General features: G+C 45.5%; 1 protein-coding gene across 1 annotated transcript in view; it reads left to right on the top strand.

The window, feature by feature from the left end:
* Positions 1 to 6,448: 6,448 nt before the first annotated feature.
* The window catches only part of SRRM4 (serine/arginine repetitive matrix 4), a 169,427-nt gene continuing 157,196 nt past the window's right edge, over positions 6,449 to 18,679 (top strand). Inside the window, exon 1 of the mRNA XM_052655011.1 lies at positions 6,449 to 6,579. Coding sequence (XP_052510971.1) covers positions 6,449 to 6,579 — 131 coding nt within the window. The remainder of the gene's footprint in view (positions 6,580 to 18,679) is intronic.

Below are 18,679 nucleotides of genomic sequence, written 5' to 3'. Positions count from 1 at the left end.
CCTCTAATTAAAAATAAAATTTAAAATACAGAAGAAACAAGGAATTACATGTATGTATATGTGTGTCTGTGTGGTGGGGGAACTTACAGAGAAAACCATGCTTAAGGAATAGCGTCAGTCAACCACAATGAATGAGCGTTATTTGAAACCCAATTCAAACAAACCAACCAACACACAAACAAAAAACACTTAGAAGGCAGCTGGGGAAAAGTAGACATTGACTGGATATTTGATGATATTAAGGAATTATTGTTAATTTTGTCTCATGTGATACTGATATGGCTATTATGCTTTAAAAAAAAGACAATTCTTATCTTTTTGAGATACATCCTGCAATATTTACAACTGGCTAGAATAATACAGTGTCTTGTATATACTTCAAAATAATTTAGGAGTGTGGAAAGAGGGCCAGAATAGGATTTAAAAAGCAACTATGGTTGATAATTGTTGAACTTAGAAATGGGTACACAGGAGCTCTTTATGCTAGTCTCTTTATTTTTTTAATATGTTTGAAATTTCTGTCGTAAAAAGTTGGTTAAAAGTGACTCACCTCTTTACCTAATGAATGTCCTTAAAGCAGACATTTTAGAAATGAAAAACTAGTGTCACATGTCAATAATGGAAGATAACTGCAAAAATAAATTCAGTGAAAACAGAGCAGTACTATCAAATGCTAATCGCCCATGCTTCTGAATCTGAAGTCATTTTTTCACTGTTGAAATTAAGTCCTAAGAGATGTGTTCAAGACATTTTCAGAAAGTCAGACTATGGAGATTTACTTCTGGAGGTAACCTAATGACTAGGAAGACAAGTGATGAAAGGAATACTTTCTCACCATATGTACCCATGTGCTCTGATGTTATTTAGTACTCCATCTGCCTGGGTATCACCTACAGCCTTCTGAGGGGTGGTGCCACCAGGGTTCCAAGGAATCCCACTTTGATAAATACAATATCATTGGCTTTTAAAACTGGGCAGAATAATGGCAGTTCTCTCACTTCATTGCATTAAGTATATTCCTCCATCATTAACTTCCGTTTTTTCCTTCCATCCTTCCATCACTGTGTTCTCTTCAGCCTCTTCTTTGTGTGTACCAATATGTGGTCTTTCCACACACTGAACCCTCTTCCCATTCTGAAAGTCAGTTTCCAAATCAAAATTCAGACATGATAGTTCCTTTCTTATAGAGTTGTTGACAAGGTTAAATGAGAAGCTTCTTTTTAATTGAAGTATATAGTTGATTTACAGTATGTTAGTTCTAGTGTACAGCAGAGTGATTCAGATATTTATATTCTCTTTTTCATTCTCTTTCATTTGGTTATTACAAGGTATTGAATATGGTTCCCTGGGCTATACAGTAGGACCTTGTTATTTATCTATTTTTTATATAGTAGTTTGTATTTGCTATCTCTCAAACTCCTAATGTATCCCTCCTCCTCTTTCCCCTTTGCTAACAATAAATTTGTTTTTTATATCTGTTAGTCTGTTTCTGTTTTGTAAATAAGTTCATTTATATCATATTTTAGGTTCTACGTATGAGTGATATTGTATGATACTTGTCTTTCTCTTTCTGATTTACCTTCATTTAGTGTGAGAATATCTCAGTCCATCCATGTTGCTGAAAATGGCATTATTTCATCCTTTTTATGGCTGAATAGTATTCCATTGTGTGTGTGTGTGTATACACAATGGATATATATATATATATATATATATACACACCACATCTTCTTTATCCATTCATCTATCAACGAACATTAAGGCTGTTGTAAATAGTGCTGCTCTGAACTTGGGATGCATGTAACTTTTCAAATTAGAGTCTTTTCCTGATCTATGCCCAGGAGTAATATTGCTAGATCATATAACAACTCTGCTTTTAATTTTTTGAGGACCCCCCATGATGTTTTCCATAGTGGCAGTACCAGTTTAGATTCCTACCAAGAATGTGGGAGGATTCCCTTTTCTCCACACCCTCTCCAGCATTTATTGTTTGTAGACTTTTTGATGATGATCATTTCCCTCTTGGCTCAGTGATAAAGAACCCACCTGCCAATGCAGGAGACATAGGTTCAGTCCCTGGGTCAGGAAGATCTTCTGGAGAAGGAAATGGTAATCCACCCCAGTATTCTTGCCTGGGAAATCCCATGAACAGAAGGAACCCAGTGGGCTACTCTGTGGGGGTTGCAAAAGAGCCAGATATGAATTAGCAACCAAACAACAGCAGTAATTCTGACTGGTGTGAAGTGATGCCTCATTGTAGTTTTGATTTGCATTTGTCTAATAGTGAAGTTGAGCATCTCTTTTATGTACCTGTTGGCCGTCTGGATGTCTTCTTTGGAGAAACATCTATCTAAGTCTCTACCCTAAATGAGATAATGTTTATGAAAGGTTTAGCACAAATGGTGGCTAGAACATAAAACAGAGTAACACCTGTGCAATACATGCAGTTATTATTATCTGCTGCTGCTGCTGCTGCTAAGTCGCTTCAGTCGTGTCTGACTCCGTGCGACCCCAGAGATGGCAGCCCACCAGACTCCCCTGTCCCTGGGATTCTCTAGCAAGAACACTGGAGTGGGTTGCCATTTCCTTCTCCAATGCATGAAAGTGAAAAGTGAAAGTGAAGTCGCTCAGTCGTGTCCGACTCTTAGTGACTCCATGGACTGCAGCCCACCAGGCTCCTCCATCCATGGGATTTTCCCGGCAAGAGTACTGGAGTGGGGTGCCATTGCCTTCTCCGTTATTATCTAAGACAGTCTATTGTCTCTTGGGGAACTATGCAGTCAGGAGAGGAGGATTCCTGGTGTATTCTGTTAGTCCAGGAGCATTCGGAGCAGTGTATTTCCATAGTCTAGAAGAGAAATGGATAAAAAACAGCAAATGCTGTATTCAAATTAGACATAAGATAGAGCTTCCAAGAAGTGAGGATTAGTAAGCCCAGAGTAGTAAAATCATTTTTTTCTCCCCAAAAGTCTATATGAAGAAATACAGTATCTTGTAATTTGAATAGTTTAGTATGATCCTTTTTAAGGGCACAAAGACAGATGAATTGGGCTCATTATCATATTTCCCATTATCTAAGTAATTATTTGAATCATTCACTGTTCATTGGACTTTTGGAAATGGGTATAGACTGTCAGGTACCCTGATGTCTCTTGATGATGGTGGGTAATGATTAGCCGTATTATACTCAGAAAATTTATGGACAGAGAAAGTAAGGGGTTTACCCCAATAACACAGTAGTGTCAGTTAGGTAGAGTTTGAACTGCTTTAGGAGCACAGCTATTTCTCTGACCTAGTGATGCTGCCTTTTTGGATCATCAGAGAGAAGGATGTATAAGAATCTCTGTAGTTCTTGCTCTAGAGTGCCTGAGTTTGCAAATCCTAGAATCATTTCTCCCTGATCTCCCATTTTTCTAATGAGAGAGCAATACCATTCAGGTAAAGAAGCACTCTCTAGAAATGGCTAGCAAATTGATTTTAATTGGAGTCCCAACTCTAACCAATTAGTGGTGGGATTTGAACCCAGGAATCTGGCTGTGAGGCTTGAGAATTTATCATCCAGCACTCCCAAGTTAGAAAACTCAACACCATGTGCTTCTAAGTATGTGACTCCTTTCGTATCTGACAATTTTCACACTGTGTCACCATGGGGTACCTGGTATCCCAAGATTCTCCTTGCCCCCAAGCAAAACCAGAGTCTGTATTCTGTTTTTCAGTCACTAAGTTGTGTCCAACCCTTTGCGACCCCACAAATTGCAGCATGCCAGGCTTCCCTGTCCTTCACTATCTTCCAGAGTTTGCTGAATGGAGAAGGCGATGGCACCCCACTGCAGTACTCCTGCCTGGAAAATCCCATGGATGGAGGAGCCTGGAAGGCTGCAGTCCATGGGGTCACTGAGGGTCAGACACGACTCAGTGACTTCACTTTCACGCATTGGAGAAGGAAATGGCAACCCACTCCAGTGTTCTTGCCTGGAAAATCCCAGGGACAGGGGAGCCTGGTGGGCTGCCGTCTATGGGGTCACACAGAGTCAGACACGACTGAAGTGACTTAGCAGCAGCAGCAGCATGTTCACTGAGTCAGCGATGCCACTGTATTTTGTACAGACTCCCTTTGCTCATATCAAATCACCAGGGGTAAGTCACTTGACCATCCTACATCTCAGCTTCATCACCTTTAAAATGCAATAATAACAGCTTCCCCTCCCACATTACCTGGCTGCTATTCATGTTCAAAAGAGACAATATTGTACAAAATTGGAACTTTATCAATATTCTAAAGAATTAGAACAGGAACAGGCTGGGAAATGTTGATTTTTCTTGTGGGGGCTAGGATCTCATCTACCTTTCCCCTGCGAGTGATTCAATTCAGAGCCCCAATGTCATGACTAACGATGGTCTCAAATATCTCAGACTACTTAAGGGGCCAGTTCTCAACAGCATTTCAAATGACATCAATTTCAGAGTGGGAAATAGTACCTGAGAGTGATCAGTGAGTGGGAAATCTGAGGCAGGAGGGAGGGAAGGGAACATATCTGAGCCTAGCCTTCCCTTTCCTTCATCTCCAAGCTCCCCAGCCCCTACCTCCACCTGCTGGCAGGGCAACCCAGTTTAAGAAGGCAGCAAATGCATCTCTAGTTGTTGACCAGAAGGGGTCACTGCAGAGTGAGCAGTGCTCTCAGGCACTGTCACAAGCTGGCAGGCAAATATCCAAATCCAAATCCAAATGCAGATGCATTTCTGGAAGGATACTCGGTCACTTCAGAGTTCGCACTGCCTTCTGCCTACCCTTTCTCTCATATTCTCCTCCTATTCTCTTTTAAAGAATTTCAGAAGTTCACAATGGTGCCCTGGTCCCTTGGGTCCCTATGGCTATCACCATCAGCAAGAAGTTTATTCCCATGTCCAAGATGCACTGGCAGGAGCTGGGAGGGCTTTAAGACTTGGCAAAGCCTCCTTCCAGGAATGTGAGGTCTGGGGAGTGGGAGTAACAACTCCGCTGAGATAAAAGGACTCCAAGGGAGAGATGGGCTAAGGGGGGTCCCGCATGTCTTTCTTATTGTAAACCCTGGCGGTGAAGGACAGAAACTCTGCCCAGATCCTCTGCCTCTAGGTCTCATCGTGATTCTAAACTTCCACTTTCTGGGACTAGGGTTGGACTGGGAGGGGGTAGAAGATGGAGAGAGAGACAGAAAAGTAACTATCCCCCTATAATCCTCTGATTTTCCCCTCAGATCCCTCCCCCAAGACCTTTCTTCTCCAAATGGGACTCCTCTCCTGAGATATGCAGTATTACGAAAAAGTGGCTGCAGCAGAGTTCCCCCAGGACTGGATGGGATGGGGCGGGGTGGGGGCACTCTTTCCTTTGGATGAGTTTGGCGGCGGGACGTGGGCTGGCTGGCTGTGAGGCACAAAGAGACATCCCTTAGAGCCGCATGCACAGATGTAAGGCTGCAACCCTCTGCGGGCGGGGCCGGCTCGGCAGATGGCGAGAGGCCGAATTGGTGACGGATTGTCCATCAAATGGCACTTTCTGGGTGGTGAGGATCTCGCTTGGCACCCAGGCTCAAAGAGGAATTCAGAAGACTCCACCCCTACCCCTTTGCTGCTGTAGACAGTCCCTCTCAGAAGTGAGGCGGGGTGCGGTGGGGGCAGGTTGACTAAGGTGGGTTGATTAAGTTTTTTCTACCTCCCTCAATAGAGGATCTTCTACAGGACTTGCGAAGGGCTTGGATAGGGAGGTGGCCCGGCCCAGAGGGCACGCAAGAAAGGGTTGGGGGAAAGTCTGCAACGGAGCGGGAGGCGAGGGAGCTGGAAAGCAAGATCTCACGCCTGGTTCAGTTCGGATGCCGGGATTGCTTTTCTCAGGGGTCAGCGCTGCAACTCCGTAGCCGCGGGGCCCTGGTGACAGGCGCACGCCCCGCCCTTTCTCCTCCCTAGACCTGCGGGCTTTTGTTATGCAGATGGCGGCAGGAGGCTGAGAAGGAGGAGGAGGGAGTGGGTGGGGAGGAGCAGAGGCGGAGAGGGGGGAGGAAAGTGCAGCTCGCGCGACCAGCCTCCTCTTCCAACGTCACATTGTGAGAGAGACAAAACCCGGGCGCGCCGGAGCTCACACGCGCACGCACACACAGACGACCCCGGCGCCTCTTCTCTCCGGCGCTGCCGAGAAAGCCAGTCCTCCCTTCCTTTCTTGGGGTGCGGAGGCTCCGCCAGTCAGAGCGCAGCCCAGAGCTGACCCAGAAAACGAAGAGAACGGGTGGACAAGCCTTCTTTCTCCCCAGCTGGCCCAGGCTGAGGCCCCCCATCCCCCGCCCTGAACCCCTGTCTTTCGCACCCCACCCTTCTCGGTTTCAGACGGACAGGGACCGAGCCCGGTGTGCCCCCTTTTGGAATCCACGTTTCAGCACTTCGGACAGCGCCCGGGAGCCCCGGGCCCTTTGGGTTGGCTATGGCGAGCGTTCAGCAAGGAGAGAAACAGCTTTTTGAGAAGTTCTGGCGAGGAACCTTTAAAGCCGTGGCCACCCCGCGTCCAGAGAGCATCATTGTCGCCAGTATCACGGCCCGCAAGCCGCTGCCAAGGTAATGACCTCCTGCTTAAGAGGGGAGACCCTGGCAGTCCCCCTTTACTGGCCTGTGCCTCAAGCCCTGAGGGGTGGATGCAGGCAGCTGGGCCAGGGCGCCTGTCTTTTCCCATCACTACTCTGTATCTCCCGCTGGAACATGGGAACTAATTGCTTGTGTGAGGTGGAAGCTGTTGAGAAGGGACTGAGAGTCTTTAGGGGGAGCAATGCTCATCCGGCTGACCTGGCAGCTGCTGTTTGAGAGGTTTTGCTGTCTTTGGGTGGGTGGTGGTAGTGGGAGATGACTTGACTGAGAAACTTTTCTTGGTATCACAGAGCTCCGAGGACAGGGGGTGAACAAATGGTGGAATTGAGGCAGTCGGGGGTGCTGTACAAGAAAAGATGAAGATTGAACTAGCTCAAGCCTTGTTCAGATACAGCGGCACATTTCTATACTCAGCTCAGAAACTAGGGAGCTCTGAATGTTTTGACAAAAGCCCATATGCTGTTCCCTCAGATACACCCTAAACAGCACCCTCCTCTTTGCCTTTCTGGCTATTGCTGCTGCTGAATTATCTAGTCTCCAGCATCCAAAACCAGGACTCTGGGCTCAGGAGTCAGGGAGGAGCTCCCAAGATCATGAGGATGAACTCAGAAGAGTTTAATCTGTTTTTCCAAAAAGAATCTGATTGCTTTGAACTCAGGCAAATGAGCCAGTCCTTATGTGGCAGTAGAGTAGTGTGATGGAGGGAGGATGAGGGAAGAAATGAAAGAAGAGCAGAAAGAGGGTGAAGAAGATGTGGGATGAAACAGAGAGGAGGTTGCATGCAACGGAAGCATTCCGAGACAGAGAAAACCCATTTCTTTTCATAAATCATTCAGTTTAGAGGAGTTTGGGAATGAAAGGAAGAAGGCTGTGCCCTCTGTCAGGAAAAATCAAGGCTGTATGAAAATTCATCTTTTGCTGGTGTTGGATGAGTGGTTGGGTGGGAGAAAAAGAAAGAAGTGGTCCAGGGAAGACCACTTGGAGGATTTATTAATCCTGGCAGGCTTCATTTGGGAGTAGATTGAAAACATGTCTGGGAAAGGGCTTCAGACAGAATGTCTGGTCTGGCACAGTTGCATCTGAACTTTCCAGTGGGTGTACGGTGGAGGACCGATGGGGAGTCATATCTTAAGAATCAAACTCAGACTGGAGAACTTTTCATAGTCTGATAGGGACCTGGCTCATACAGGTCTTTAGAAAAATGGGTGTCCCGTGTTCGGGAAGGGTGGACTAGAAACATGACAGGCCAGCAGAATGTAGCAGGCTGTAAGTGGCAGCAGCAGCAGCCAGTATTTGTGTCTGGGATAAGGGGATATCCTCTGACACAGGCTGGAGAAGAGGAACAATAACACCAAGTACCACCAAAAGCTGATGTTACTCTTCTTGGAAGGAGGTCGTTTGTAGAGAGCTTTGACGTTAGTGGTTTTATCTTCCTGGGTTTCTGCCATCCATTCCACCTTCGGAGTGCACCTACTGTTAGCAAACCAGTGCTGCGTTGGCCACAGAATATGCCCTTGTAAAAGGGACTAAAGGAAATTTCACTGGAAACTAGAAGTGTGGCAGTTGGTCCAGAGTCTTCCATATTTCAGGGGTGCAGGAAGAGGACAGCAGATTCCTGGTGGTATTTTAATTCAGATAAGCATACCTTATGTCCACCTTGCTTGGTACCTTCACCTTTTGTCTGTCAGTCTGTTACTATCATGCCTTTTTTTCCTAGTCATACCCTCAATCATATTAACTGCTTACAAAGTTTCTCAACCGTCATGCTTTCTGAGGCTTTGTGCAAATCCTAATTTAATTCATATGAAACGCTTACAATAGCCAACCCTCCCCACCCAGGTATCATTTCACTCCTGGTGTCTTTTAAGGTCCCTAGTCTCCTACCCCCGGAAAACCCATTCCCGAGGAGAAAGTCTGAGCATTTAGCCCCTGAATTATATCATGCTTAAAGGATCGTCTTATTACTTCTGTGACAGGCGTGGCCTTTCTGTAGAATAGATTCCAGTTTTGTAGCTGTTACTCCTGGTTTGGGGTACAGAGTGAGCAGGGAACATTTGTATTCAAGTCTTCAAGAAGGCCTGGGTTGGAATTGTCTCTTAACAGACTGGCTACAAAACCTGAAACATCCCCATTTTCACCCACACCATCCACATCCAGTGATGGTCAGTTTCTATCTCCTTTGTAATGTTCTGTACTTACTTAACGATGAAAGTACCGTGTTTCTAAAGCAGAGTTTTTAGGAAGGAAAGAAACAGAGGCACGGGCATAGCATCATCTGGGCCCAGCAGCTTCCTCCCCAGGCAGTCTGGGGACTTTGTCTCATCAGAAATGTTGTCTCCTTTCATGAATGAGGCCCAGCTCGCAGTCAGCAGATCTGCCAAAAGAGCTGGGGAAGGGGGAAGATGAACCTCCAGCCAGTCCTGTTTGTTACACACTTAATAGTTGTTTATGGATGAGGAATACCCACTGAATGAACTTCCCCAGGATATTTTAAATCTGTTTCTGAAGTACCAGGATAGAAGCTTGCATTCAATTAGTTGATTTCATACTAATATGCATACATCGTACAACCTTTCTCCAAGCAAAGCACCCCCTGGTCCCTATCCCTCTCCCCTTCTGTGAGGTATACTTGATGAGGCAATATCTTTATAATGTACCAAGTTGCAAGCAGATGTCTGACTCAAATGTCAAAACAGCAAAGCAGAGTGGGAGGCAGTATATCACAGTGGTTAAGAGCTCAGAACTGAGCTTCACAGGAACCTGGATTCCCTGGTTCTGCCATTTAGCCAAGTGCCTTAGGCAAGTGGCTCTGCCTAGTTGAGCCTATTTTGTCAGCTTGAAAATAGAAATAACAATAGTAGCCATCTCAGGCAGTGAGTTAGGAGAATTAAGTAAGGTGAAGCACTTCCCACAGTGTGAGGGCCATAGTGATTGTTTAATACACATTGATCGTGTTTTTCCTGTCTATCCATTTCTCCCCCTAATAATGCTGACCATAAAAATTGTGAGCTTTCAACTCCTAACAGGCAACTGCATTGAGATGGAGATGCATTGGTAGGATGAGAGCAGTCCAATATTTTCCTCCCTAAATTCCCGTATTTCCTTCCCTGGGGGAAGGTTGGGCTTCCCAGGCGGCGCTAGAGGTAAAGAATCAGCCTGCCAAGACAGGAGATGTAAGAGCTGTGGGTGCGATCCCTGGGTCAACCCCCTCCAGTGCTCTTGCCTGGAGAATCCCATGGACAGAGAAGCCTGGTGGGCTACAGTCCACAGTGTTGCAACGAGTCAGATATGACTGAAGCGACTTAGCACTCAGGGGAAGTTTAGCTGCTTTCTGATCCAGCACTTTCAGTTGAGGGCAGTTGGAGGGCTGGTAAAGAACGGTCTGAATTCAGATTTGATTGGTACAATATCCTTATGGATTATCCTTTCAGATTGTATAGGGATGACCAAGCACTGGCAGTCCAGCCAAGGTTCTAACTCCTTGAAAACAGTAGTTTTAATCCCCTAATCCATCAAATCTAGAGTGACTATATAATTTGTAGTTCATATCAAAGGTAAAAAGAGACATCTGTGAGTGGTTATTCCAGGATGGAAGCTGTAACGGGGGCTATCCCAGGCGAACCTCACCACCTACCAGGTGGACGAGAGCCAGCATGAATCAACAAGGCACTTGGGATGTATGAGACTGCCTCTTTTGACCCTACCAAAGAAGTATAGTAATTTTCCTGGCACTAATTATTTCTCTTTAAATTCCTTAGCCCAGAAAAGCTTGTATCCAAGAACTTTAGGCTCAGAGTGGGAAATCTAGTGTTGCAGGCCAACTCAAACTGTAATAATAATCGTATCAATGAAGAGTAGTCGAAGACAATAAATATGTAACTGTTGTCTGTAATTAGCATATCAATTGTTCGTAGATACAGGAGGGTTTGTAAAGGGCTAGAGAGGTGACCCCCCCCCCCCCCCGCCCTTAAATAAAGTAAGCATTCCCTTTCCTATTTTTTTGGCAAGCTATTTTCTTCAAAAATCCTTTCCATACAGAATAGTCCAGAAGCAGACTTCAGCCCAATTCCTGCCTAAAAGGATCATAAATTTCAAACTATCAGAGATTTTACTGCATAAAGGGAAAGATAGCCAAATTGTTAGGCAGGGAAAATGCCTTTGAATCATTTAATTCAAGACTCCCCTTCATGCCAAGAGATCAGTTAGCACATTTGTGCTGACTCTGTCTTTGGGAGCAGAGTAAGGGGCTGATGGGAGGCGATTTCCTGTGGTTAAGAGCCAATAGACAAAGGTCAGGGAAAATGCTTGTCCAGCGATGAATGAACATTTTCTCTGCAAAGGGAGTGTTACTGTTTGGGTCAAGCCTTTCTCCTTCTGAAAGGTGAAATTTGGTGAATGGTGTACAGGATCCTTGAGGGGATCATTTCTGACACTGCCATATTCACTTGGCAACCGTGCTGTCTTAGAGACCCGGGCTGCAGTAAATGTTCAATGAAACTTATATGCATTAATTGAATGAGTACACATGGCCCAAATCCAGCATCAGAGTAGCCCTCTCCCAACCACAACCCCATCCTGACAGGTTGAGGACAATGATCAGTGCAACCTGGGAGACTAGGAGACAGACGGACAGACAGACAGACAGACAGACAGACAGACACACACACACACACACACACACACACACTGCAAATAGATTTGACTCTAGCAACCCCCTCCAGTATTCTTGCCTGGAGAATCCCCATGGACAGAGAAGCCTGGCGGTCTACAGTCCATGGGGTTGCAGAGTCAGGCATGACTGAGCTACTAAGGACAGCACAGCACAGTGTCAGAATGAAGCTCTCTAAATATAGAGATCTGTGTGATTGGGTGAGCGGCCCTGTAGGCTGGTCCATGGACAGGAGGTTGAACTTAATCCCACCTGGAAGTGCTTTCCAAACCTGTATGAGTCCCTGTTAACTCCCGGCCACCATAGAGGTGGGGACATCTCTTCCATCCTATAAATGAGAATGAAAGTCTGGGTTAGGTGCCTTCTGCTCCATGGGCACCTTGGTCATCCTGCAGGGGCACTACACATTTTTAAAATTATCCTTTCTTTCAGAGTGGCTCAATTTACCTTCCTGTGAGGTGGAAGAGTTCGCAGGGGCTTAACAAAACTGGAGTTCAATGCTTGCTATTACTGAGACTTTCTCTGAGGTGTGAGAGACTATTCCTGGGGTGGAAGAGGTAAGACAATGAAGAGCCTGGGCTCTGAAGTCAGATGGACCCAGTCTGACATCCTGCAAGGCTGCTTCCTGGCTTTGGAATCTGCTAGTCATTCTGCCTCTCCATGCCTCAGTTTCCCCGTAGATAACATACTCATCTCGCGGGGTTGTGGTGAGATCATTCTCACTACAGTTGCCTAAAAGAGCCAGTGGAGATTTGTACAGAGCGTTTTAAAAATCCAACAGGCCCCCAAGGCAAACTAATTAAAACAATTGTTTCCTTTTACTGTTTGCAGACACTCACTGGCCCCAGTGGCTTTTGGCAAGCACCCTGACCTTCTGAATCTCAGTTTCCTCATCCATACAATGGGGCTAATAATAGCAGCCACCTCCAAGAGCTGTTCAGAGGACTGAATGAACTAATTTATGGAAAGCTGCTGTTTGGCACGCAGTGAGGGCTCCATCAATGTTAGCTCTTACTATTAATAATAAATGATCGTTCTTATTATTACTACGTGCCAGGCCCATCGGGGAGGAAAAAATGAATGAAATGCAGTCTTTTCATTTGAGGGCCTTGGAATTTAGCAGCAATGGGAGACAGAAGCATGAGTGTGTGTGCGTGAGGCAGTCTTAGCACTATAATGTAGATAGGAATAAAGAAAGCGGGATGTGGAGAGTCAGAGAAAGAGATCCTCAGTGAAGCTTGGAATCCTTGCTTATCATCATACTGTAATTGTTAGTTATCTCAGCTGTGAAATGGGAATGATTCTTTTATTTCATCAGTATTACCTACAAATGCAAGGAATGATCAGAATGAATAAGGCCTTTATCCCTTGTAGAGTATCAGGAAAGAGCTTTTCTTTTCCCAGAACCTTTTTATGGGGCTAAACTCTCAGGTGCGGGGAGGGGGACATTATTTGTGGGGATCTTAGTCAGTGCTAATGAAGGGGGCCTGTAGGAAGGAACTGCCCTTAAAATCTCCCAACTCCCCTGTCAGCGGCTCAAGGATACAGTCTCAGGCTTGGGCCATTACGTTTCTTGTCCTTCATGGTCCAGTTCTGGCTAAAACGAAATCCAGTCTGCATTCCTCAAGCAGCCACCGATGGTGGGGAGATCAGAGTGAGCCTGTATGTGTCAAAGAGAAAATAAACCAATGGGGAATGAATGCACAAAGTGGAAGAAGCTGCATGTGACTAAAAATCAAAGCCATACTTTCATTCATTCATTCAGCAGATTTCTTGAGCTCCTTCTCAGTACAGCAGTGAACAGCATGAAGCCCCCTGCTCTCATGGGGGAGAAAAATAATAAAGAAAGAAAGAAATAATATAAGTTAAGCGATAGTAAGTGCTTAAAAGAAGAATAAAGCAGAGCAAAGGGCTAAAGGGTGAGGGAGGGGATGGCATTATTGGGTGGGAGTGGGCCAGGGACCTGGAGAAGGGAGTCAGCCATGAGGATTACTGGGGGAAAGTGTTTGTGGGAACAGAACGTACAAAGGCCCTGAGGTGGAGCAGTTTGATATATTTGAGGAATAACAAGAAAGTTGATGTGGGCAGAGCAGAGTGTGGAGGAGACTGACAGGAGATGACTCGCTAGACATAGGCGGGAAACAGATCAAGCCTTGTAAGACATTTAAGGACTTAACAGGTCCTCAACACCTGGGCTAGGAGGATGGAGGGGGCGTCCCAGGAGCAGTCAGGGACCCGGGTCTGATCTGTTTTTCTTGGCTCCTCTCTCCCAACTCTAATGCAGCCAGGGATGACTTTGAACAGCAGAGTCAGCTTAGCTGGGCCCCTCCATGCATTATAGACAAGCATGAAATTTACAATCTCTCTGATTGTGATCAATCAGATTAGGAAATTGAAAAAGACACTGTTTAGACTTCCAAATAGCAGTGGCAAATCTTGTTCCCATGGTGGTGAGGGTTTGGTGTATCTCTCATGTCCATGCGTGCAAATCTAGACTATTTCTCTCACCTTGCAGTCCCCCAGTCTCCCTTCACTGCACACCCTTGAAGCTACAGCCTCTGCACTCTCTCTCTCTCTTTCCCTCCCTCGGTCTCTTTCCCTTCCTCCATCTCCATTGGAGATTTTGCTGAGGGAGCTCCCATATGCCACCAGCCTGTATGTAGAGCTCCGTGAAATACAACACAGAATTAAGATGTCATAGAGACAAAGCCAAACCAAATACAGGAACAATGCTGAACCCTAAAACAGTCATTAAGTAATTCACGTCTACATTTGTCTGTTTAAAACAAATATTAAGATCCTCTGGACGCAAATGTCTCTCATCAGGAGAATCCCCTAGTTGCCGGATTCCCTGGGCTTACATCCTGTTGACAGGTTCGCTGAGCAGAAACACCAACGGATCACTGTACTCTAGTAGCTTCATTAAAAGCTAAGCTTAGGCAAGTGAGCTGGAATTTTACAAGACAGTTACCACTCCTACGGGAAGAGAGGTGCCATCTGGGCCTGACATGTGTGTATTCATGATATGTGTGTGCATTCTCTCATGGTGGGAATGTGTGTGCCAAGCTCCTGATGTTATTATGTGCCTAGCCCTGTGCTAAGCACGTTTCATCTGTCATCTGATTCTATCCTCACAGTAACTTAAAGAGAGAGGTATTTTTAAAACCCATTTGTACAGATGAGGAAACTGAGACTCAGAGAGTAGACATGACTTGCTCATGGGTATGTGGATGGTAAGAGTCATAATTGGGATAAAAGCCCAGAGCTCTTAACTGATACATTTATACTTAAGTGCCCCAGGTGACTAAGTGGTAAAGAGTCTGCCTGCCAATGCAGGAGGCACAAGAGACTTCGATTCGATACCTGGTTCAGGAAAATCCCCTAGAGTAGGAAACTGTAACTCGCTCCAGTATTCTTGCCTGGAAAATTCCATGGACAGAGCAGCCTGGTGAGCTACAGTCCATGGGGTTGCAAAGAGCTGGACATGACTGAGCACACACACACACACACACACACACACACACACACACGCATGCACTTTGCAGAAGAGGAAAACTGAGACCAGAGAGGTGAAGTGTGTCTTGTCCAAGGTCACGTAATCTATAAGTATGAAACCAGGACTTAACTCAGCTCTGCCTGATGGCAGCTGTGTTCTCTGCCTGCAGCACATCCTGTCACTGTAGTTCAGATAAGGTCAAGGGTGTTTTTGTTTTGTTTTAATCATCTTGTTTTATGTCCAGTCAGCTTTAGATAATTGCCATTGTGGTTCTCCCATCTCACACCACTGTCAGTAACTCTGTCTTCCTCTATCCTTACCTTCCTTACCCATCTTCATATCAAACTAGAGGAACCTCTATGAAAAGTAAGTCAAACTCCCTACCCTCATCTAAAGCCCTCCATTATTGTCCCTTGGTTGGTAGAACTTTAGGCCCTTGATAACTACAAGCCATGGTACCACTCCTGCCCACCTCCCCCAAGATCATTTCTAAAATGCTTCTTCTGCGTTATTAACAATAGCTAGGACATGGAAGGCTGTCACCCTGCTTATTTAACTTATATACAGAGTACATCATGAGAAATGCTGGGCTGGAAGAAGCACGAGTTGGAGTCAAGATTGCTGGGAGAAATATCAATCACCTCAGATATGCAGATGACACCACCCTTATGGCAAAAAGTGAAGAGGAACTAAAAAGCCTCTTGAGGAAAGTGAAAGAGGAGAGTGAAAATTTTGGCTTAAAGCTCAACATTCAGAAAACGAAGATCATGGCATCTGGTCCCATCACTTCATGGGAAATAGATGGGGAAACAGTGGAAACAGTGTCAGACTTTATTTTTCTGGGCTCCAAAATCACTGCAGATGGTGATTGCAGCCATGAAATTAAAAGACGCTTACTCCTTGGAAGGAAAGTTATGACCAACCTAGATAGCATATTCAAAAGCAGAGACATTACTTTGCCCACAAAGGTCCATCTAGTAAAGGCTGTGGTTTTTCCAGTGGTCATGTATGGATGTGAGAGTTGGACTGTGAAGAAAGCTGAGTGCCAAAGAATTGATGCTTTTGAACTGTGGTGTTGGAGAAGACTCTTGAGAGTCCCTTGGACTGCAAGGAGATCCAACCAGTCCATTCTAAAGGAGATCAACCCTGGGATTCCTTTGGAAGGAATGATGCTAAAGCTGAAGCTCCAGTACTTTGGCCACCTCATGTGAAGAGTTGACTTATTGGAAAAGACTCTGATGCTGGGAGGGATTGGGGGCAAGAGGAGAAGGGGACGACAGAGGATGAGATGGCTGGATGGCATCACTGACTCGATGGACATGAGTTTGAGTAAACTCCAGTAGTTGGTAATGGACAGGGGGGCCTTGCATGCTGCAATTCATAGGGTCGCAAAGAGTCGGACACGACTGAGTGACTAAACTGAACTGAACTGAGGACATGGAAACAACCTAGATGTCCACTGACAGATGAATGAATAAATGAGCTGTGAGATATACGTGATATAGATATAGTGGTATATTCAGTTTCAGTTCAGTTCAGTCGCTCAGTCGTGTCCGACTCTGCGATCCCATGAATCGCAGCAGGCCAGGCCTCCCTGTCCATCACCAACTCATGGAGTTCACTCAGACTCACGTCCATCGAGTCCGTGATGCCATCCAGCCATCTCATCCTCGGTCGTCCCCTTCTCCTCCTGCCCCCAATCCCTCCCAGCATCAGAGTCTTTTCCAATGAGTCAACTCTTCGCATGAGGTGGCCAAAGTACTGGAGTTTCAGCTTTAGCATCATCCCTTCCAAAGAAATCCCAGGGTTGATCTCCTTCAGAATGGACTGGTTGGATCTCACTCAGTCATAAAAAGGAATGCATTTGAGTCCGTTCTAATGAGGTGGATGAACCTAGAGACTATTATACAGAATGAAGTAAGTCAGAAAGAGAAAACAAATATCATACATTAACACATATATAAGGGATCTAGAAAGATGTTGCTGATGAACCTATTTGCAGGGCAGCAGTGGAGACACAGCCATAGAGAACAGACCTGTGGGCACCACAGAGAAAGGAGAGGGTGGGATGAATTGGGAGTATAGCATGGAAACATACACATTAGCCTATGTAAAATAGATAGCCAGTGGGAATTGGCCATATGACACACGGAGCTCAGCCCGGTGCTCTGTGACAATCCAGAGGGGTGCGATGGGATAGGAGGTGGGAGGGAGGTTCAAGAGGGAAGGGACATATGTATACCATGGCTGATTCTTGCTGATGTATTGGCAGAAACCAACACAATATTGTAAAGCAATTATCCTCCAATTAAGAATAAATAAATAAAATACTGTTTCTCACTCCATCTGGTCCAGCTGCATCCCATTCCCTTTAGTTCCTCAAATTTCCCATGCCCTTCCTGCCACAGGGCCTTTGCACATGATGCCAAGAAAGCACTCTGTCTCCCCTGGTGCCTAATTTATACCTACTCACTCTACCTTCAGATCTCGGCTCCAATGTCATCTCCTTAGGGAATCCTCCCACAGTTCTCTAGACTAGGTCACACCCAACATCAACTTTCTTATCCGTGTAGTACCTCTCTTGAGTCTAAACAAATTTGTAATTTATTACTGATTTATGGGATCATTTGGAGAAGGAAATGGCAACCCTCTCCAGTATTCTTGCCTGGAGAATCCCATGGACAGAGGAGCCTGGTGAGCTGCTGTCCATAGTGTTGCACAGAGTCGGACACGACTGAAGCGACTTAGCATGCATGCCTGCATGGGATCATTGGTTGAAGTATACCTCTTCTAACAGACTGAAGAGGATGGGGACTGTGTCAGCTTGTTCATTGGTTTCTCTCTTTCACTTGATACATAGCAGGGGGTCAAACAAATGCTAATTAACTGCATGAATTGTAACTCTTTCTCCCCAGCAAATCATTTTCATACCTAATAGTGTGAACCATATAGAATTCCCAGTATTCAAAAACAGCAGTGTTTCCTTTCATTCTTAGAACCCTTTGAGTTACTGAGGGTAGAGGCCATGTCTGTCTCATTCTTTACTCTATCTCAGCATCTAGAACAGTGGCCCATGTTTGGGGGATCTTTAAATGTTTGTTGAGTGAATAGTGGAGGGTATGCAAATATAAGAGCATGGTACAGGTAAGGAAACTCAGAGACCTACACATGTACATCATCAGAATTTTAGAGCTAAAGGGATTTTAGAGATCATCCAGTCTCCTCATTTTACATGTGGAGGATGAAGGGATATGTTTTATAGTATTTATAATTATTGGAACAACTGTACAGGTATAATTCATAAATAAACATACTTATATGAGGGTTTCATTCTCAAATATTTCTTACTGAGAGAGATAAGAGATCAAAAGATCTCTGGGGCCTGCTCATGTAATTCAGTTCTTCATTCTGCAGATGGGGAAACTGAGACCCACAAAAGGGGAAGGATTTGCCCAAGGCCTTTACATAGTCTGAATCAGCCTGGGTGAGCTCTGGGTTCAGCAAAGTGCTGCTTGAGAGCATTATGTCACGGTTTGTGTGTTAGCTTCCCTGCTGTGATCAGGACATCAGACACCACTCTTTCTTTCCCCCGCCTCTCGCGGTGAGATGTGGCATCCTGCCCCATGAAGTCCTCTTGTGGCATATGCTGCCCAAAGCCTGGTCTGGGGATCCTGAAGAGACGTCCATCTGTACTCAGCCTGTGTCTCACAGAGCAGGTGAACAGCTCTGGCTGTTCCCGGGATCATATTTCAGAGCTTTCAGCCAGTAAGGAGGCTTTTCTTTGGCCAGCCTCCCTTTCAAGGCCAGATGGCAGGTGGTTCTGGGGCCCAGCCCACTCCCATAGAGGGTAGGTAGGCTCAGGGCAACTCTTTACATGGGGACAGTTGTTTCTAGCAGGAAGCCATCAC

Source organism: Budorcas taxicolor, chromosome 17 (genome assembly GCF_023091745.1).
Source record: "Budorcas taxicolor isolate Tak-1 chromosome 17, Takin1.1, whole genome shotgun sequence".
NCBI lineage: Eukaryota > Metazoa > Chordata > Mammalia > Artiodactyla > Bovidae > Budorcas > Budorcas taxicolor.
Note: the sequence above shows the minus strand (reverse complement) of the source record. Positions and strands in the feature narration are given on the sequence as shown.